Source organism: Pristis pectinata, chromosome 10, assembly GCF_009764475.1.
Source record: "Pristis pectinata isolate sPriPec2 chromosome 10, sPriPec2.1.pri, whole genome shotgun sequence".
In the NCBI taxonomy this organism is placed as follows: Eukaryota; Metazoa; Chordata; class Chondrichthyes; order Rhinopristiformes; family Pristidae; genus Pristis; species Pristis pectinata.
Genome location: NC_067414.1, coordinates 41,777,901 through 41,800,648, shown reverse-complemented (window position 1 = coordinate 41,800,648; position 22,748 = coordinate 41,777,901). Strand labels below are relative to the sequence as shown.

The following is a 22,748-nucleotide window of genomic DNA, read 5'->3' as shown; positions in this document are numbered from 1 at the left end:
GTCTGTCCATTTAGCTGGCTGTCAAAGAAGAAACTGAGAGAAATGTGTTTTTGCAGTCTTCCCATTAGGTTTAGGAAGTTCTCAGTGTGGTCAGCTTTGCCATATTGTCTGTTTTGTTATTTTTGATCTTCTATGCACCACTTCCATGGAAATATTCATTATCTTATCTAGAAATACAGAGTACTTAACCCAATTCAGATACAGTATCAGTAAATGTTAAGCCCATCCTGGAGATTGTTTTGAAGAAAGCACTTTCTCACGCATATATCAGTGAACTTGGTATTGACCCTGATGCCAAATCAAATTTACATTCTCACTATTGATCTCATTTAACCCATGTTAGATATTGTCTTTCTACACTTGCATTAATACTTAAATAAAAGAAGATCCTGATATCCGTGGTTAGTCTGCATCAGTTAAAGAAGAATTTATCAATGATATTCCCACAGTCAGACTGCCTTTTGATTAGGGGGTGATTTGAAGTTTTCAAGGTGTTTAGGGAATTGATTTTTCTGCTATTTGGGGGCATAGTCTAAAAATTAATGACTTTCAGAACTGGTCAGAAGTAACTTCCATTCTCATGGAATGGTAGAAATTTGGAACTTCTCCTGAAAGGGGAAGTCACACTAGATCGTTTGTTAGCCTCGGATTAAAAAGAGTACTGCATATGGTTGTAGCCTCCTTATTTAATGAATGATGTACCTACATTAGAGGCAGGACAGAAAAGATTCACTAAGTTGATTTCTGGGATGAAGGGTTGATGTATGAAGAAAGTTTGAGCAGATTGGGCCTATACTCATTGAAGTGAAGAAAAATGACAGGTGATCTTATTGTAAAATTTTGAGGGGGGTTGACAGGGCGAATACTGAGAGGATGCTTTCCCTAGTAGGGGTATCTAGAATTACGGCAAGTAAGGGGCTGCCCTTTTCAGAGTTGTAGTAGAATTTCTTCTTTCAGAGTGAATCTTTGGAGTTTTCTACCCGATTGGTGGAAAAAAAGGTGGATTTGGTGGATTGGTACAAAAAAGGTAGGAAACAGAAGGAGACATCAGGAAAATGGTGTGGCTAGAATCGGATCAGTCTTGATCTTATTGAATTGCAGAGCAGGCTCAATGGACTAGTAGCCGATTCCAGCTGCTAATTCTTATGTTATACACAACAAACATCAGGACAAATATTACAAATGAAAAGGGAAACAGACAGAGCCAAAATAATTAATTGCAGATCTTTATTCTCAAGGTAGTTATGCACAATACAGGGGTGTAAGTAAATAATGAAATGAAAATGATTGCTTATACAAAAAAAATACATTTACTGCTTCACCTAAGTATCATTCAGGAAGCATAACCAAACCCAGCTTACCAGTGTATCCAATGCACCCAAAATGACCAGAGACCAACAGAATAATAACTTAGATGTGCCTGAAGCCAATATTATTTCTCACATTTTTATACATTGTATTCAGTCTGCTGTGTTCCCACCCATTCACGCAGTTTGTCTATATCCCCTTGAACCTGCTTCAGATCCTGCTTTGTACCCACAATCCTATCTGGTTTAGTATCATCAGCAAACTTGGAAACACGACACATGGTCCCCTCAGACAAATCATTGCTGTAGATTGTGAATAGCTGGGCCCAAGCACCAATCCCTGTGGTACCCATCAAGTTGCAACCTACCAAACTGAGCAGGATCTGTGTATTCCCATTTTTTTGTTTTCTGTCCAACAAACAATTTTCAGTTTGTGTCAGTATATTATCCCTGATTCCATGTGCCCTAAGCTTGTTGACAAACCTCCTGGAACATAGAACAGTACAGCACAGTATGGGCCCTTCAGCCCACAATGTTGGGCTGATCTATATAAACCTACTCCATGATCAATCTAACCCTTCCCTCCTAGACAGCCCATAACCCTCCATTTTTCTTACACCATATGCCTATCTAGAGTCTTTTAAATTTCCTTGTTGTATTAGCTTCTACCACCATCCCCAGCAGTATGTTCCAGGCACTCACCACACTCTGTGTAAAAAAACCTACCTCTGACATCTCCCCTAAACTTTCTTCCTCTGACCTTAGACTGATGTCATCTGGTATTGGCCATTGCCGCCCTGGGGAAAAGGTGCTGGCTGTCCACTCTATCTATGCCTGTCATAATCTTGTACACCTCTATCAAATCGCCTCTCATCCTGCATCACTCCAAAGAGAAAAGCCGTAGCTCATAAGATATGTTCTCTAATCCAGGCAGCATCCTGGTAAATCTCCTCTGCACCTTCTCTAAAGCTTCCACATCCTTCCTATAATGAGGTGACCAGAACTGAACACAATACTCTATTAATATGCTGTTGTAGAGCTGCAACATTACCTCATGGCTCTTGAACTCAATCCCACGACTAATAAAGGCCAGCACACCATAGGCCTTCTTAACCACCTTATCAACTTGTGCGGCAACTTTTGAGGGATCTGTGGACTTAGACCCCAAAATCACTCTGTTCCTCCACACTGCTAAGAATCCTGCTATTAACCTTGTACTCCGCCTTCAAGTTCATTCTTCCAAAGTGTATCACTTCACTCTTTTCCAGATTGAACTCCATCTGCCACTTCTCCGGCCAACTCTGCATCCAGTCTATAATCCCTTTGTAACCTATAACAATCTTCTGCACTATCCACAACACCTCCAACCTTGATGTCATCTGCAAACTTACTAACCCATCTTTTCCACTTCCTCATCCAAGTTATTTATAAACAATCACAAAGAGCAGGGGTCTCAGAACAGATCCCTGCAGAACACCACTAGTCACTGACCTCCAGGCAGAATACTGGCTATCTACCACCACCCTCTGCCTTCTGTGGGCAAGCCAATTCTGAATCCACACAGCCAAGTCTCCATGGATCATGACTTTCCAGATGAGCCTACCATGGGGAGCCTTGTCAAGCGCCTCACTAAAGTCCATATGCATCACATCCACCACTCTACCTTCATCAATTTGTTTTGTCACCTCCTTGAAAAACTCATTTAGGCTCGTGAGGTATGACCTGCCTCTCACAAAGCCATGCTGACTATCCGTAATAAGACTATGCTTCTTCAAGTGCTCGTAAATCCTAAGAGTCGTGTCCCTAAGAATCCTCTCCAATAGCTTGCCCACCACTGACATAAGACTCACTGGTCTATTGGTATTGGTTTATTACTGTCACTTGTACCAAGATACAGTGAAAAACTTGTCTTGCATACCGTTCATACAGATCAATTCATTGCACTGTGCATTGAGATAGTATAGAGTGCATTGAGGTAGTACAGGGTAAAAAGAATAACAGAATACAGAGTAAAGTGTAACAGCTACAGGGAAGTGCATTGCAGTTAGACAATAATGTGCAAGGTCAGACAAGGTAGATTGTAAGGTCAAGAGTCCCTCTCATCGTGTAAGGGAACTGTTCAATAGTCTTATCACACTGGGACAGAAGCTGTCCTTGAGCCTGGTGGTATGCGCCCTCAGGCTTCTTTATCTTCTGCCTGATGGGAGAGGAGAGAAGAGAGAAAGATCCATGTGGGTGGGGTCTTTGATTATGATTCCCAGGAAATATCATCAAATATCATCATCAACGCCCCAGCAATCTCTTCCCTTGCTTCCCATTGTAACCTGGGGTATATCCCGTCCAGCCCCAGGGACTTATCTATCCTAATGTTTTTCAGAAGCTCCAACACTATCTCTTTCTTAACCTCAACTTGCTCCAGCACATTAGCCTGTTCTACACTGACCTCACATTCATCGAAGTCCCTCTCCCTAGTGAACACTGAAGCAAATATTTATTCAGGGCCTCCTCTACCTCCTCCGTCTCCAGGCACACGTTTCCTTCTTTGTCCCTGAGTGGTTCTACCCTCACTCTAGTCATCCTCCTGTTCTTCACATACGCCTTTGGATTTTCCTTAATTCTACTTGCCAAGGCCTTCTCATGTCCCCATCTAGCTCTCCTAAGTCCCTTCTTAGACTCCTTCCTGGCTGCCTTATAATTCTCCTGCCCTGCCTGATTTTTGCTTCCAAAACCTTAATTATGCTTCCTTCTGACTAAATGTTTCACCTCTCTTGTCTTGTCAATCATGGTTCCTTTACCCTACCATCCTTTCCCTGTCTCAGTTCCTGTATGGAACTTTATCAAAAGTCTTCCAAAAATCCAATTATACCACATCCTCTTGTTCTCCCCTTTTTCTTTAGCGGTCATGTTTTTAAAGGACTCCAATAGATTCATCACTCGCAGGCTTCCTTTCAGTAGTGCATGTTGGCTTTGCTCAGTCTTGTTAGTTGTTTCAAGGTGATATGTTATCGTGTCCTTTGTTGTAGATTCCTGCAGTTTGCCTTCCACTGACATTAGGAAGCTAACAATAGGGAGATCCGGGAATGGCACAAGTGCACTCGCTGTGGTAGGAGTGGAGAGGGTGTGGTAATGGATGCATTGGTGATGTGTACATCACAGTCATGCTGGAGACCATTGGTGATGTGTAGCAGTTGACCTGGGCTAAGTTTTGACAGATTTTATTTTGTTGGAAGTATTTTTGATTGTGTAATTAGCATCAGATGTATTTTAATATTTGTACAAGGTTTCACAAGTTTTGTGTTTCTAGCTCATATTTTAGACCACTTAGTACTTAATTTCTGTGCCAATACCATTCTACAAAAGAAAATGTTGTGATCATGATGCATTGGCTGCCTAATATAAAGGTCATTTCCACTTTGACCAACACTCTGTAAGATCTTTGACAAATGTTACAGATTCTGATGCATAATTTATTTTATTTTGCACAACCGATAGAGGTTCCTTTATTGCTATAGTGAAATAATCTAAAATGGAAGAGAAACTCATCAATGAAATAACCAGAATATAAATACCACTGTCTAAAACTTGTGTATTTGCCAAGCAGTTGTGACTTTCAAAACAATGAAAAGAATGAAACAGGTTTAATTTATGTGAGTGAGAATATTCAAGCAGTAAATTAGAAATCAGATGTATATCCAAACCTCTGTCATACAGAGTTTTCAATTTATAATGATAAAAGATAGCTTCATGTGGCTCCAACACATATAAAATAGTTTACATTTTTGCAATGGATCCTTTCTCTTTCTGGAAGGAAAAGGCAACAGAAACTATTTCAGTCTTGCAGAAAACACACCTCCTGTCATTTGCAGGATGCCATCGATGGCAGCCAGAAAACATATTTAATGCCTGACCCTTCTAACTAAAGGGAATGAATGCCAAGTTTAGCAAAAAAAAGAGCATGCAGCAGTTGGAATTAAAAAGATAAACTTAACAAAAAATATATACTTCATATACAGATCAAAATTGTTCTCAGAATGTGCCCTGAAATCCAAATGCCATTTTTGGTTTTCATTTAATATGCACATACTGTAAACTATTTTCATTCATTTAGGGTGTTGGTATTTTACAGGAAGCTTATCCTCACCTGTACTGTGGAACATAAGTGTGAGGCTCCTAACTTTGTGTTGAAATTCAATGGCGCCAAGTTGACAAAGCTTAAAAGTGTTGAAAATGAAAAGCAGAAACAAAAGAGCATCTGTTTCAAATGATTAACACTTTTGTTTGTCAGCTGTTATTCAGATATAAAATTCCTTGCCATCTGTATGGAGAAGTGAAACTCTGGTTTCTTACGAATCTCGGAAATCTGTCTTCTACTTCTACAACTATCTCATCAGTGTATTGTACCACAGTTTATACTAAGGAGTACTATTCATAGAATCTGGAGTGTTTAATGATATGTAAGTCATTAGCTTGGTCATGGTTTCTATTACACATAACAAAAACTGACAAAATTAAACTTGGCTATAGCTCTATTTAGGAAGTTAGGCTGATTTTGACATATTTTGTGACCAGAATTTTATTTTGAATTCTGTTGGTCCAATTCAAAACTAATTATGTAGGGAAATAAAGTTACCTTTGTTGCAGAAATTATGGTGTTGCCCACTGTAAATGCAACCGGAGGGTTAAGAGATATCAAATCATATGGCGCAGAAACAGCCCATTGGGCCACCATGTCTATGCCAACCATCATTGCCCCCATCAGTCCCACTCATTATTGCCTCCGCCCTGGCACACCTCATTTGGTTCCTGTTCTCCAGACAAGTCAAATTTAAACATTTCATTCTGATGCTTTAATTGTGTTTTGCCTGCTCCCTCACTATTCCTGCATCTTCCTCCAGCCACACTGAGAGACGAGAATTATGAAAGGAAGCTAAACTATTTACATTGAAAAAAAGAAACCTTAAGTGCAATTTTATGGATGCATACATGATTGTAGATGGAAAAGACAAAGTAACTTCAATGTGTTTAACATGGTTTCAGTTTATTTAACAGGAGTAAATAGTCTTTAACCAAGAAAAGGAAAGTTGAAAAGGCTGTTTAGATTAAAGTACTTCATTCAGAAGTATAGATTGGACTGCCATGGCATGAATTAATGCCCGATAGTATCAGCACATTCAGAAGAATGCTGGAAAAGTACCTGGTGATTTTCAGGCCTTTAAATTCCTCTTCTTTGTATGAAGAAACTTGTTAGTTTTCGAATCATACATGTTCCCTTCACTTTAAGGATTAAAATTAAGAAGAAACTGGGGGAACTGATATGTCTTGTGGACCAAACCAGTTCAAAGTTTGTACATGGCCATTATACTTTTGTAGACAGTCACTGGATTAATGGATGTGGAAGACAAAGAGCAGCCAGCAGATGCTGAGACTCCAGGCTAAAATGGTCCTTTTTAGGGGAAGATTTCCCCACTGGGATTAGCAGCAAGAATGCAGAGGATATCCCTGGTTATCCATCCAGAGTCAAGATTTTCAATTTAATTGAAATTGAGTGCACTTGAATTTTTAGGCACTTGTTTCTGTGCAGTAACATTTATGATTTTAAAGATGCATATTTGGTCTATATTTGACAGAGGGTAAGTTTAGCATTCAGCTGGAGCACAGTCAGAGATAGCGCTGAAACATTATGACTCTCATTCTTCATGCTTCACTGCCTTGGAGCATAACTCTTTGCAGGAAATACAAAAGCACTGAATATCCTTTTAGCTAATATACTGACAATATACTGTGCGAACAAATTGTGTCTAGCCATGAATGTGTGTTTTGGATTGATCTTCAATTTTACTCAGTTAGAATTCTTGAATACTCCACAATTCCCAGGATCCTAAGGACATCAAATTGGTTAGCCATGATGATGTTCTGGCAAATTGCTTTGCCGATATTGCTGATTATGTGTTCTGTCGGACAGAAACTGAGACATTAACCAGCTGTGAGCATCTGCTTGTTTTGGTCTCTTCCCCCCCACCAATATTTATGGTGTGCTTGACCTTCAGTTCAACCTCACAGAATGAGGAATGCGGACATTTACTGGTAAATGTCATTTTTTTTCCATCCGGTTTCAATACTAGTTGCCTTCTACTTACACTCCAAAATCTTTGGTATGTTAATTGTTTTAATGTATCCTACATTCCAGATTATACATTGCAATTTTGAATTAAACAGAAAAAAAAACTTTCTACTTAAAAATCCAGTTAATTGTGCAATTTGTTTTCATTCCATAACTTATATCAAATGCAAAACAAAGAGCAAGATTTTGTCTGTGTACAATATCTTGGTTAGGGCCCATCTGGAATAATGCATTTTGTATCAAACTCAAAATACTTCTGGCATTTTACACTCCACTGACTGCCTGAATGTGGCTCTTAAATTACTATCATATATTGTTTATTACTATTTCTGAAGTCTATATACAAGACATAGTTTTCCTTTACTACTGAATTACTTCAGTAAGGATGTGTGCATAAATTATAGTAGCAAATTAATAAATATTTAACATGGAACCCCTTTAGGTTAATGTAATTGCATTTGCACTTCGTTCACATTAACTATGGCTTGATCTACTCCATGGCTTGATCTACTCCAGATGTATGGCTGAGGTCTAGATCATCTACACTGCTGCTGACCTCAAATCTCAAAACTTTATTGTGCAGCTGGCCAAATGGCTTACCATACAGTCCGACCACATCATGTGTGCCTGTGCCTGAAAACCAGTCCAATACATCAAAACCTCAGCTGTTGTCTAAGAGCAGCATATTTTTGTAACAATATAAAATCCACAAGCAAAGAGAAGGGTGTGTTCAGTACCAGTATGACATCAGTTATTAGAGTTAACTGTGTTAAAGTTCATTAAAGAAAAATCCATACTTTTACATTCACTAGAAGTCAAGCTTGTATAAAATGGCTCTTAAAATCTCTGGTACATGGTGTTTAAACAAAAAGCAGTTCAGATATATTAAATGGGAAAGGAATGTCATTTTATCACTGTTTGAGTGTTTCTGTGAAAACAGTGATTTGAATATTTTGGTATAACTATTTGAAATTGGCCTTGAAGAATTCTCAATATTCCTTTATTTGTGTAGAATTACTATTAAATAATAGATTTGTCGTCAAATATTCCCACGGACTAAGAAAAGCTGGAATGTTTTCAGAAAGATAACGTTATAATGCTCCTGTGGTAAGATGTCATTTTGAGGATAAAACTTTCTCATCTATCACTATTATGAGTGCTGATTAACCACTTGGCCACTCAGTAAAGATTCCAAGACTTAATTTATTCTAAAGAATTACGATAGGAATACAGTGGCTTCATTTACACTACCAGTCATCCTAAGGCATGGTCAGATCCACCAGGGCAGCTGAAGAATTTCAATTCAGTTAATTAGCTACTATATTTATTGGTGGCTGGGGGAAGTGGTATTACTAGTAATTATGACTATGATTATTGTAATCATCAATTTTACCAAAGTGGTTTACTGAAGTCTTTTAGGGAAGTAAATCTGTCAACCTTACCTGGTCTAGCTTATGACAGTCATTGATAAGAGTGACCACCGCACAATGTATGCAGACTTCTCATACTTTCAATAAAGACATTCTCCTTTCTTGTGCAGTAGTACCCTTGTGCTAAATGGAATAGATTAAGAAAAGATCTTGCAGCTCAAAACTAGCCAGTCTGCTATTATCATCAAGCCAGGGTATCAGCCCTAATTCAATGAGGAGTTTAGAAGTGCATGCCACGATTTGCAGCAGGCGTACCTAAAATTGCAGTGTCAGCCTTCTAAGCTGCAACACTGGATGCACGTACACTAAACAACAGAACCAGCATGTTATCATTATGCCACCAGAATCAGTAGGTCAGATCAAAGCTCTGTGGTGCTCTCACATTCATTTGTGAATGGTGGTTGTCAGAAGGGAAAGGCTTCTTGAAAATCCCCATCCTCATTGATAACAGAGCACAAAACATGAGTGCATAGGACAAGCCTGTGGCATTTAAGTTGGTCTTCAGGCAAACATGTTAAATGAATGATTCATTACAGAAGCCAGTCCTTAACAAATCCAATTCATTTCACATGACATCAATAAGGATGAACACAAACCTATGAAACCATACGGTGCCCTGGCTGTAGTGCTAAAGCCTGGTGCTCCAGAGTTGGCCTTGCCTCTTATCACAGTAAAGCTGCAACATTTGCCTCTGCCAACAATGTGGAAAATTGGCCAGATCTGTATAGTCTAGAAGCTGAATAAATCCTATCCAGCCCATTACCACTCTCTTTGACTTGGAAGATTTTTGGAACATGGCCTTATTACCTGTTACCATAAGAGTGTGCTAAACACTGAAACAATTAAATAATCAGTTCTCAAGAGCTGGCACACAGAGGGAGAGGTCATTTTTGTCCATTAATTGTTTGCCAGCTCATTCCCATTCTCCACTACTTTGCTCTGTAACCTATTCTCCCCACATTCCCATCAACTCAGCAGAGATTCCACCACTCACCCATGCACTTTGGGCAAGTTACAGTGCCCAATTAATCTACCAACCTGCAAATCTTTGAGATATGGGAGGGAGTCAGAGCATCAGTAGGAAATCCACACAGTCATGGGGAGAACGAGTGAACTCCATGCAGAAGTACCCAAGGTCAAGATTGAACCCGGGTCTCGGGCACTGTGAGGCAGCAACTCTACTGCCTGTGCCACTGTGCCCCCACTTCAGACAGCCGAGGGCAGTGCTGATGAACCGGAGGCAGAATTTCCCAAGATATGCATCAACATCTACCCTAGCTGAGAGATGACTCTCAAGAAATGGGAAATTGTCCATATTTTATAGGGTCTCATCACGGAACCTTTGTTACTGAGCATCAGTGTGGCTCAGCAGGGGCAGGTAGTAGAAGACCTTTGTTTTACAGATGTTAAGGATAAAGCCCATTGTCTTGAATACATCAATGAATGATTCAAAAAATGGTCTGGACTTCAGTCTTTGAATGTGCATGTATGCATGTGTTACATGCATATTGCAATTCAATGATTGAGGTTGGAATAACATTGGTTCTGGAGTAGGGGGTGACTTAATTTGAACAGTTGTCCATTTATCTTGCAGTTTAGCTCCACTTCAGCCGGCAACTTAGTGGAGATGAGGTGAGGCCAGGCAATAAGAGAACTGAGAAATAATTTGGAGTGATAACAAAGCCCTGCTTGACCCAAGTTTACATTGGAACTGGGTCTGTGATGTACCCATTGGTTAGAGTCATGGTTTGGATACAATGATGTAGCATTCCGAGAATGGAGGTGAATTTCTAAGACAGTCAAATTTGGGGAGGCAAAGAAATCCTAGAGCAATGGTACTACTGCTCCCTGCATTTCTCTTGTAATTGTTATGCAATGGAAATAATGTCCACTGTGTTATTGATAGACAAATCCACACTGTGATTCAATGATCAGCTCTTTGGCTACTGGGAGAAGGCAGTTAAGGAGGACGCTGGTGATTGGGGTAAGTACAGAGGGATCCCAGCAGAAGACTCCATGGTGATCCCTATATACTTACCCCAATGGGATTTGTCTCCTTTCCTGAAGATGGTCACAATGACGGCATGTCTAAAATCACCTGGCAACATACACTCTTACATAAATGCAGGAAACACACAGCAGGTCAGGGCAACATCTGTGGACAGAGAAACGGTGTTTACGTTTCAGGTTGAAAACCCTTATTCAAACTGGGAAAGTGAGAAAACAAATTAGTTCTCAATTACAAAGTGGGTGGGAGAAGAATGGATGAGACAAAGGAAATATATCTGATAGGGCAAGGTTTGGGTTGCCCAGGTGATCCTAATGTTTATAGAGCCACCTGATTAATAGATTAATGAGAGAAGTTAGAGAGAGACAGAAAACAAACAAAGGGACATGTTAACACAAGTAAATAGGAGCAGTAGTGGGCCAACTTTGCCCAAAGGCCTGCCCCCACCATTCAGTACCGTCATGGCTGATCTACACCAAGCCTGAATTCTGTGCTAGATTCTCAGAGCACTCAATCCCCCAATCTTTCAAAAATGTTTCTACCTCCATTAATGAATTAGCCTCCACAACTCTCTGAGGTAGAGGATTCCAAGATTCACTACCCTCCGTGAGAAGAAATTGCTACGTACCTCAGTTTTAAATGACCCAGCTCTTTATCTTGAAGTTATGTCTCCTCCTTCAAAACTCTCGCACTAGTGAAAACATCTCAACACCTGCCCTCTAGGGTCCCCTTAGGATTTATATGTTTCCATAATATTCTTCTAAACTCCAAAGAACACAGGCCCAAACTGCTTAGCCTCTCTTGATAGGATTTTCCTTTCATCCCAGGAATTAGCCTGCTGAATTTACAGGTCATTCCAGGTTACGAGAGGGTTCCAATCCTTTGAACTGCTCATAAACCTGGGGAGGTTATGTATCTTACGACTTATGTATCTTATGACTTATATACCTAATGACTTATATATCTATTATATATCTTATGTATCTATTATATACTTATATATGTTCTTGGTAAGGGGACCAAAACTGTGTACATTACTCCAGGTGTGGCCTCACCAACACTCTGTATAACTGTAACAAAACTTCAATATTTTTAAACTCCAACCCCTTCGCAATAATGACTGATATGCCATTTGCTTTCTTTACTACTTGCTGCACCTGCCTTCTAACATGTAAAGGATACCTAGGTCCCTCTGTACTGCACCACTTGCAGTCTCTTTCCATTAAAATAATTTTTTTTTTGATTTATCTCAATAAAGTACATACCTTCACACTTCCTCACATTAAACTAAATTAGCCAAGTTTTCACCCATTCACTCAACCTATCTATATCCCTTTGCGGAATTGCAATATCTTCATCACAACTTGCCCTTCCATCAATTTTTGAGTCATCGCCAAACTTGGATACCTTACATTCTGCTTCCATATCCAGGTTATTAACATAAATAGTACATAATTGAGGGCCAAGAACATCCCCAGGGTACTCCACTTGTTCTCTCCTTCCAACCAGAAAAAGAAGCATTTATTCCAATTTCTGTTTTCTATGTGATAACCAATCCATGCTGACACACTTTCTCCAATAACGTGAGCTCTTAACTTGTGCACCATCCATTTATATGGCACCTTGACAAATGCCTTTTGGACATTCAAATACACGTCATCTACAGGTTCTCCTCTATCTATTGCATCTTCAGGGAACTTGAGCAAATTTATCAAACATGATTTGCCTTTCATGGAACCTAAGTTTGATTTTATTAAACTTTCCTAAATATTTAGCTATTTCTTCTATGATTATTGACTCTAGCGCTAGCTAATGCTTTGAAATTCAGGAAAGAGCTATTGCTGAAACCTGAAATCAAAAGGAGAATGCTGGAAATGCCCAGGAGAACAGGTAGTGCCTTTTGGCTAGAACAAAACTAGGTAAACATTACAGGTGACCTTACAGCAAAAGTGGCCAGTTCCAATACAACATTTCCAGGTTTCCAGTATCAGATTTCCAGCATCTGCAGTTTTTTTTAATTTCCTTCTGTAAATATGTAGTTGCAGTAGAAGGTCAGAGGCTGGGTGTTCTGCAGTGAGTGACTCACTGACCTAATTCCCCAAAGCCTTTCCACCATCCACAAGGCACTAGTCAGGAGAACGATGGAATATTAACTGTCGTTTATTTGATTTTTCAGGTGTTTGGCATAGCCTCAGACAAAATATTGGTTAGCAAAGTTGAAACTTGTGGAATAAAAGGTTCAGTGGTGATACAGATAAAAATTTGGCTGAAGGAGCAAAAGTGGTGAATCATGATGAATGATTATTTTTTCAACTGGAGGATGGTAGACTGTGACATTCCCCAGGGTGACTGATTGGATCACTCTTAGTTTTTTTTATATATACATATATATATATATATATATATATTGGTGTGTTAGATATGGGTATGCAGAATATAATTTCAAAATCTGCAAATGACACAAAACTTGGACATGCAGAAATGGTTAGGAAGATAAGAATGGACTGCAAGAGGAGAAATTGGTAAACTGGTTTATTATTGTCAGATGAAAAACTTGTCTTGCATACGGTTCATACAGATCAATTCATTACAACAGTGCATTGAGGTAGTACAAGGTAAAACAATAATAGAATGCAGAATAAAATGTTACAGTTACAGAGAAAGTGCAGTGCAGGTAGATAATAAAGTGCAAGGTCATAACGAGGTAGATTGTGAGGTCAAGAGTCCATCTTAACATACTAGGAAACCTTTCAATAATCTTATAACATCAGGATAGAAGCTGTCCTGGAGCCTGGTGGGATGTGTTTTCAGGCTATTGTATCTTCTGCCCGATGGGAGGCAGGAGAAGAGAGAATGTCTGAGGTAGGTGGGGTCTTTGATTATGTTAGCTGCTTTACTGAGGCAGCGAGAAGTGTAGACAGAGTCCATGGAGGAGAGGCTGGTTTCCGTGATGTGCTGAGCTGTGTCCACAACTCTCTGTGGTTTCTTGTGATCACAGGCAGAGCAGTTGCCGTACCAAGCCGTGATGCATCCAGATGCAGAATGGGAAAATTCACTGCAAAGTCTCACCTGTCTTCTTTGATGACATCGTCCAAATCCACAACATCTAAATGGAGACACAAATGAAGGGTTTCAACCCGAAACACCAACTGTCCATTTCCTTCCAGAGATGCTGCCCTGACCTGCTAAATTCCTCCACCTTTTTGTGTGTTGCTCCACAACATCTAAGATGGACAAGGAGAGCTGGTACACCTGCAAGTTTCTGTCAAAATCATTCACCATCCTCCCTTGGAATAATATCATTACGAGGTCAAAATTTTGTCAACTAGCTATGGCACTGTGGGAATATCGTCACTATACAGGCTTGAGGTGTCCGTGGTGACATCCCACTAGCACCTTATGAAGGGCAATTAAGGATGGCCAGTGGCACATCAATCCTATAAATGAATGAAGACATCAATGTTTATAACTATCAGAAGGATGGCAATGGGTATTAGATTTGCAATAGGCTGTGACAAGAAAAAAGCATTTATTTCCAACTGCCAAATCCCAATTGAAGTCATCGGGTGTACAGCACAGAAGCAGGCCCTTTGGCCCACCGTGTCAATGCCGACTTTTTGGCCTATCTGTACTAATTCTATGCCTCACCTATTCAAGTGCCTGTCTAAATGTCTCTTTAAAGTAGTGATTATATCTGCCTCCACCACCTCCTGTGGCAGTGAGTTCCAGACATCAACCACTCTCTGTGTAAAACAAAAACTTACCCCACAAATCATTTTTGAACCTCCTTCCTCTCATCTTAAGCCTATGCCCTGTTGTTCTTGAAACCCCTACCACGGGAAAAAGAATCTGACCATCTGCACAATCTATGCCTGTTATAATTTTATATTCCTCTATCAGGTCACCCCTCAGTCTCCTTCATGCCAGGGAAAACAAACCCAGCCTATCCACTCTTTCCTCATAATGAAAGTCCTCCTATTTAGGCAACATCCTGGTGAATCTCCTCTGCATTGACTCCAGCGCAGCTACATCCTTCTCACAGTGTGGCAACCAGAACTACACACAATAGTTCTGTAGCACTAAATTTTGTAGCACTAAAATGAACAAACCAAGAGATTTCATTTAGCATGTTTTGGAAGATGCAGTCTGAATACAGTGGAAGATCCCATTCCTGTGGCTGTCAGACTATACCAATACATTACAACAGGCAGGAGTGGAAGTGTGGACTAACCAGTGTTTTGTAACGTTGCAAAATGATGTCCCAGCTTTTATATTCTATGCCCTGTTCCATGAAGGTAAGCAAGCCATACGTCTTATTCACCACCCAATCTACCTGTGTTGCCACTTTCAGGAAAGTATGGACTTGAATCCCAAGGTCCTTCTGTTTATCAACATTCCTTAATGCCCTACCATTTATTGCATATATCTTAATCCTATTTGACTTCCCAAAATGTATCACCTCACACTTGTTGGAATTAAATTCCATATGGCAATGCTCTGTCCAGCTTTTCATCTGATCTGTATTCTGCTTTAGCCTTAAACAAACATCCTCACTATCCACAACACCATCAACTTTCGTGTCATTTGCAGACTTACTAACCGTACATCCTACATTCACATCCACGTCTTTAACATATATCACAAATAACAAGGGTTGCAGTACCGATCCCTGTGGTACACCACTGGTCACAGAGTTCCAAGCAGAAAAACATTCTTCTTCCACCACCCTCTATCTCCCATCACCAAGCCAATTTTGGATCTAATTAGTCAGCTCACCTTCGATCTTATATGCCTTAACCTTCTGGACCACCTTACCCGGCGGGACCTTGTCAAAGGCCTTACTAAAATCCACATAGACAACATCTATCTCCCTGCCTCCATCAGTCATCTTAGCTACCTCCTCAAAAAATTCAATCCAGTTGGTGAGGCAGGATTTCACCCACACAAAGCCATGCTGACTATCCCTGATCAGCCCCTGCCTTTCCAAACGTACATAAATCCTATCCCCAAGGATTTCCTCCCAAAATTTCCCTATCACTAACGTAAGGCTCACTGGGTTGTAATTACCTGACTTTTCCCTGCTGCTCTTCTTCAATGAAGGAACATCATTTGGAATATTCCAGTCATTTAGCAGCACACTTTCTGCCCAATTAAGCCCTTGCACTAAAACCATCCCCATCAATATTGGGAAAGTTAAAAATCTCCCATTATTGTAACCCAATTGCTCTTCCAAAGTATAAAACAGACATGCATGGAACAAAGTGGTGTCTGAAAATGCTCCTCTTGTGAAATTCCTCCTAGCTGACAGAGCCCTGCAGAGTCCAGAGCCCAGATTACCCACCCACCATTCTCTTTAAAAATGGAATATCTGATGTGCCTAAAGACAGAAAAAAAACTCAAGTTCCCTTGATGGCCTAGTGCTCGAGTTAAATGCTCTTATAGCACTAAAATGAACAAGCCAGGAGATTTCATTTAGCATGCTTTGGAAGATGTAGTCTGAATGCAGTGGAAGATCCCATTCCTGTGGCTTTCAGACCGTACCAATGCACTACAACAGGCAGGAGTGCAAGTGTAACTTTTGGACAAGTAACAGGTATGTACCAAATCCACCTCTAGTAAGGCTGACTTAATATGCCTTCCTGCAGACATACATGGGTCCCACAATGCAATACCTAAACAAGAGAGATTGATTACTATTTGGAAAGTGCCAGCCCAACATAAGACGAAGAGTTAACCAGTATTTTGGATACACAGCACTCAGCCACCTTTTTGACTGCCCAACAGAATGTTAAACTGCTTCAGAATTCTTTTGGGTCTGTGGTATCTGATCTGAGCACAGTACTGCTTAGCTGCATTTCTCCCACCCAAAAAAACTAAACACGTAACAAACCATGTTTTATAATCAGTATCCTATTACAACTTGATATTTCTGACTGCATTACCACACGGGAAACTTGATATGATTTATATTCTCTCAGTAAATAGAATGAAGAATGTGTGTTGAAGCCAAATAAATCAGTATGTGGAATGGACTTGTCGCATTGCATACCAGAAAATCATTTAAGTATTACTGAGAAAGATTCAGAATTATTACACTGAATATTAACTAGCAGCAAGTTTTGTATGGGTTAGGATTGAGGTGGATCAATTACCAGGCTTGAATCCTGATAGTATAACCAAGGAACACCTCCAGTGTGAATTGGATACTATAATCCCACAGGTGGCTTCAAGACCACTTAAGCTGCTCCGAAATGCAGACTGATTAACACTTTACCAAGAGTTGGCAAGTAAGAATTGTATCATCTGTGTAGGTAAGAATCATGGTGCCGAATCTTTATGTATCTACCTCAGATGCAATATTTTGCACAGCTCCTGTTTTTAAAGTGAACCATTAAAAATTGCAAATAGAAGTACTGGTTAAACGCTTTATACGTTTGCCCAAGATTCCTTCACCTGTTAATTCAATTAATTTGTCAGTCCACTTGTTTTGAATACATAATTGCCTCTAACAGAATAGCAGCAAACAAAATTCCAGATAATAGAATTTGTATTAGTAATCTAATTACAGGCCCTTTATTGTAACAGTTAGACTTCAGCATTCTATGTGCCAAAGCCTGATGGTCAGTGTGTTGCAGTTTTCTCACACTGCCTAGATCTTAAAAGGTAAGAAATATAGATTAAGGTACACAATAAGCAAACACCTGTTAAACAGGCAGAATACAGCACTGGTGTTAACATGGAATTCACAGCTGTCAAAATGTTTGGAATGATTCATCTCTGCAGTGGCCAAATGGGGGTATGTACAAGATGATAAGAGGCATAGATCGAGTGGACAGTCAGAGACTTCTTCCCAGGGCAACAATGGCTAACACAACGGAGCATAATTTTAAGGTGATTGGAGGAAGATATAGGGGGATGTCAGGGGTAAGTTCTTTACACAGAGGGTGGTGAGTGCGTGGAACACACTGCCTGCAGAGGTTGTGGGGGCAGATACATTAAGGATATTTAAGAGACTCTTAGATAGGCACATGAATGATAGAGAAATGGAGGGCTATGTGGGAGGGAAGGGTTAGATCTATCTTAGAGCAGGATAAAATGTCGGCACAACATTGCAGGCCAAAGGGCCTGTACTGTGCTGCAATGTTCTCTGTTCTATGTTCTGGAACGTGAAGGATGAAGCAGTTTGATCATCAAAAACATGTTAATGAGTTCCCAGCATAGGTGTTATATAAGTCAAGGACATGGAATATATTTTTGATAAACTCTTTTGATTAATTCACAGTTAATGATGAAGAACGAGAGCCACTTCCCTCACTGGAGCAACCTGGCTGGTACTCTCAAGGCAATTGGAGTCACCTTAATGAACTACTGAAAAAGATAACTGGAAAGGCTGAGCCCAAGGTATGCTGAGAATTCATTGCAGATAAATAAGCTAACAAAATAGAATATTCCTCAGAGTCTCTTTTGCTCCAGGGCATCCTTTATCATTTCCAAGGTAGTCGTCTTAGAGGCATGAAAGAGCCCCAGCTCTCCCAATCTCCAGTCCTCCCCTACCATGCTGGTGAAACTGTGCCAAAATTCAGGAGCTTGCTGTCCGTCATGAGAAGCATGCCAGAAGAAACAGTTTATTGCCAGTGGCATGCGACCAGCAAGTTAATGCAACTTGGCAGTCATTGAAAAGTCTGGTCCACTGTATCTGAATGTCTGTGACTTTAGCAAACACTAAGAAATATTAAAAATACTGTTTAAAATAGAATTAATAAAACAGTAATAAAAATTAAAAAAAACAAGAAATGCTGGAACACAACAAAAACAAATCTATTTAAGTCAGCACTATTAGATCACATATAAAGGAAATTACCCTGACTTTACACATCTAACCATTCCCTTTTCCTCCTACTTAAATGGGGCCTGCTGAACAAGTTCAGCAGGCAAATCCCAGCCTAAGTGGTGGGAAATCTGTGGAAGTTTGTGCTCTTTGTTGGACTCCACGAGTGGAAGATCAGAACATCTGTCTCCACTTGGGAATCCTAAACTTTCACCTCATTCATGAGGTAAAAGCCATGAAGGCAAAACATCCAGCCCACTCTGGTACTCTCTGCCTGGCCTGCTGAGTATTTGCAGCATTTTCTCTTGTTATATTTGGTATCTCTTAAAAGATTTAGTGTTCTTTTGTCATGGCTGCTCATAGTGATTAGCAAAGAGAAGTCTGTGAAAGATTTGCAATGTATTTTTACTGCTAGATGACTGCATAGCTAAGACATACAAACCTTCTAATTATTGATAAATTATTTGGGGATTCCAAGGCTGGTATAGATTTTTATAACTAGTGTTAATGGGTGCTTCATGATCAGCGTGCACTCGGTGGGCTGAGGGCATATTTCTTTGCTGTATGACGCCATGTCATCTCTTGATCCAGGCTTAATCTCCTGGGAGACAGGGATTACTCAATGGATTACTTGCATTGCTGTGGCCGAAGCATTTATTAATTGATTGGTTGTCAAAGTAATTGGAGTAGTAAGGGAAATATGTATGGTTTATTCCAAGGTGTGCTATTGGTAAAGTATGTGAATATTATCAACAATTGGAATATAATTGGAGTTTTGTGAACTAATCAATGCAATTATTGTATGAAAAGCAATGCTAAAGCAGTGAAGCAGTGTGGAGGAACAGACTATTAGCAGTGTGGAGGAACAGAGGGATCTTGGGGTCCACATCCATAGATCCCTCAAGGTTGCTGTGCAGGTTGATAGGGTCGTTAAGAAGGTGTATGGTGTGTTGGCCTTCATTAGTTGGGGTATTGGGTTCAAGAGCCACAAGATAACGTTGCAGCTGAAGAAAACTCTGGTTAGACCACACTTGGAGTACTGTGTTCCGTTCTGGTTGCCTCATTATAGGAAGCTTTAAAGAGGGTGCAGAGGAGATTTACCAGGGTGCTGCCTGGATTGGAGAGCATGTCTTATGAGGATAGGTTGAGTGAGCTAGGGCTTTTCTCTTTGGAGAGAAGGAGGATGAGAGGTGACTTGATAGAGGTGTACAAGATGATAAGAGGCATAGATCAAGTGGACAGTCAGAGACTTTTTCCCAGGGCGAAAATTACTAACACAAGGGGGCATAATTTTAAGGTGATTGAAGGAAGGTATAGGGGGGATGTCAGAGTTAATTTTTTTACAGAGTGGTGGGTGTGTGGAATGCACTGCCGGCAGAGGTTGTGGAGGCAGATACATTCGGGACATTTAAGAGACTCTTAGATAGGCATATGAATGATAGAAAAATTGAGGACTATGTGGGAGGGAAGGGTTAGATAGGTCTTAGAGCAGGATAAAACGTTGGCACAACATCATGTGCCAAAGGGCCTGTACTGTGTTTCTACATTCTATGTTCTAAATATCCTTGTTTGCTTTGAAATGAAGTAGACCATTTTAGTGAGCAGATTTTTGGTACAATGCCCACTCAGAGCGAGTTTGACTTGTGTTCAGTGAATAAGTATTTAAAAGAGCGTAATAGCTCTGTAAATTTTAGTTTATTGCCAGAAGTGTGCGTGTGTTGAAGCCAGAAGACTCTGTCAGCATGAAATGAATCACACAGTGCAATAATACTGCATAATAAGGCAGCTGCCACATAGACACTGCGGCATATACTGAGAACTGATTGATATATATTTTTCTTCAGATATAGTCGCCAATGCAAGTTTCCCTAAGAAGATGGGGTCTTCCCTTTAAATTTCCATGGTCCTTGTGCTGATGTTGCTCTCTTAGTAATGTCAGGGAGGTATTTTAGGAATGCATAAACTTGAAGGGGAACCTGGAGATGATGGTAGTCCTGCTACTTTGCTGTTTTTGCCATTTTTGATGGTGGAAGCCATGGGGGATGGAGGTCCTGCTGAAGGAAACTTGCTACAGTGAATCCTCCAGATTGTGGCTTTTGAACTGCAATGTAGTGCAGGATTTTAAGTCTAGTCACAGAAACACCAATCAGGTGAACAACTCTCTGCTGAGCTCCGTAGCTGTGTTCATCTAGTGGGGAGTGATAATTTTATTCCACTCCTGCCCACTTAAATGATGTTGGAGAGTCTCTGAGGATCAAGAGATGAGCCCCAATTGTCTGAGACTCTGTGTCCTCTGTTTTTGTAATTCATATGACTGGTCCAATTCACTTTTGCTGATTAGAAGGCTGTTCGTGGTGAGAGACTCAGCAATATTGGTGAAGGGGAGTTGGCTATGTTATATTTGGAAGAAAGGAAGCTGATTGGGTAATAATTATGAGTGTTATTTGTGTGTGGGAGGAGACTCCTTTAGTAAATATAACAGAGTCAATTATTACTAAGTTTTCTTTTACTGAAAGAGCTTGGCCTTGAGAATTTAAGTAGTAGTATACAGGATATCATCACTGCAACTAGAATGCTGTCAAAGGTTATTGTTTGACAGCCATTCTTCCAATTAATCTTGACTAAATCAACTTTTCTATCACTAATATCTATTTATCATCTGTATCTCATATCCTTTATCTGTCTTTAATGTGAACTTATGAAGATTTCAGTCACTTTTTAAATATACTTCTATCTGTCTCATATGCAACTTAAATCTTGTATTGCATGCTTCCTTCTGTATTTTGCTTCATAATGTTGCTAAGAATCCAATCCTTGATTTATTGATAGTTATTTGAAATAGTTTACAGCATTTACAAAACATTAACAATTTTCTTTTAGTATTTTAGTTCAACCCCAGCAACTTCTCTCTGAAACTAGTATTAATTAATAACTTTATTTCAATGTATTCAGGCATGAACGTAGTAAAAGGGGCATGAGGGGCCAACATCTAATTCATAAGGTAACGGTTGATGTGATTTAACTTCCACATGCCAGTAACCTCTCACACTTCTTTTTATCAAGAATCTCTCTACTATATTTAAGATATTCAAAGACTCTCTACTGCCCTTTGGTGAAGGGAATTACAAAGCATCTCAGACCTCTGAAAACAATATTTTCACCTAGGGTGAGTAAAGTAGTTGGGCATCACAATTTGACAAGTGACTAGGCCAAGGCCATGAGTGTATGTTTGGGTTAGTTTGGAGCTTAACCTTCATTTACCCCATACAAAGTCAATGTCATTAAAAGGGGCAAGGAGAGGAAAGGAATTCTTGCACTGGAATACCCTTAGCTCTGATCTCTCAAATAAAGAACAACTTGGACATTGGGATGACTTCAGCATTCATAACACATGGAATGGAAATAAAGTGGAGGGGAGAAGCAGACCTTAATCTTGTCCTAGGCCCCAGTTAAAATTGTGCCATCTGTTTATCATTGCAGCCCTCTTACAAAAGAGATAACTTTAAAAAAAATTCTTCCCAGCATTTTATTAAGTAGCCCTCTAGTACCGCTTTGCAAGTCTCTCCATCCCATCTTCCTCCACAAGTGCCCAGAATACATCCACAGTAGCAGCAGACTCTACCATTACCATATATATGAACTGACCTCCCTTGGCCCTAGGTACTCTGATGAGGAGCACTGGTAATACTCCATCATACTTAAGTTAGCTTAACTGGACAAGCTAATATATGCCATGTGTATTTAATTGACATGGCCATCACTCCTCCTTGTTCAATCATTCAATTCTTAATAAGACCTTTCGTTATCTGGCCATATTGCCTATTCTCTTATAAGCACTGTAACCCCAGCACAATTACACTCTTCATTAACCTGTCTGCTGATGTGTTGTTCAGTTTTTTTTTTAACCAGCTTCATTCAAGTAGTTTCACCTGGAGATATTCATCGCAATTTTAATTTTATGGGGATTCATCATTTACAGACACTTGCAGTTTGCGCAAGTTCTGTACATCACTGGATTCCACTGTCCACAGTTCCAGACATTCAAATGGGAAGT

At 39.9% G+C, this 22,748-nt stretch overlaps 1 protein-coding gene across 1 annotated transcript in view; it reads left to right on the top strand.

Moving 5' to 3' along the window:
* nt5dc1 (5'-nucleotidase domain containing 1) overlaps positions 1-22,748 on the top strand; it is a 423,262-nt gene that overhangs the window by 368,531 nt on the left and 31,983 nt on the right. The window contains exon 9 of the mRNA XM_052024297.1: positions 18,149-18,267. Coding sequence (XP_051880257.1) covers positions 18,149-18,267 — 119 coding nt within the window. The remainder of the gene's footprint in view (positions 1-18,148; positions 18,268-22,748) is intronic.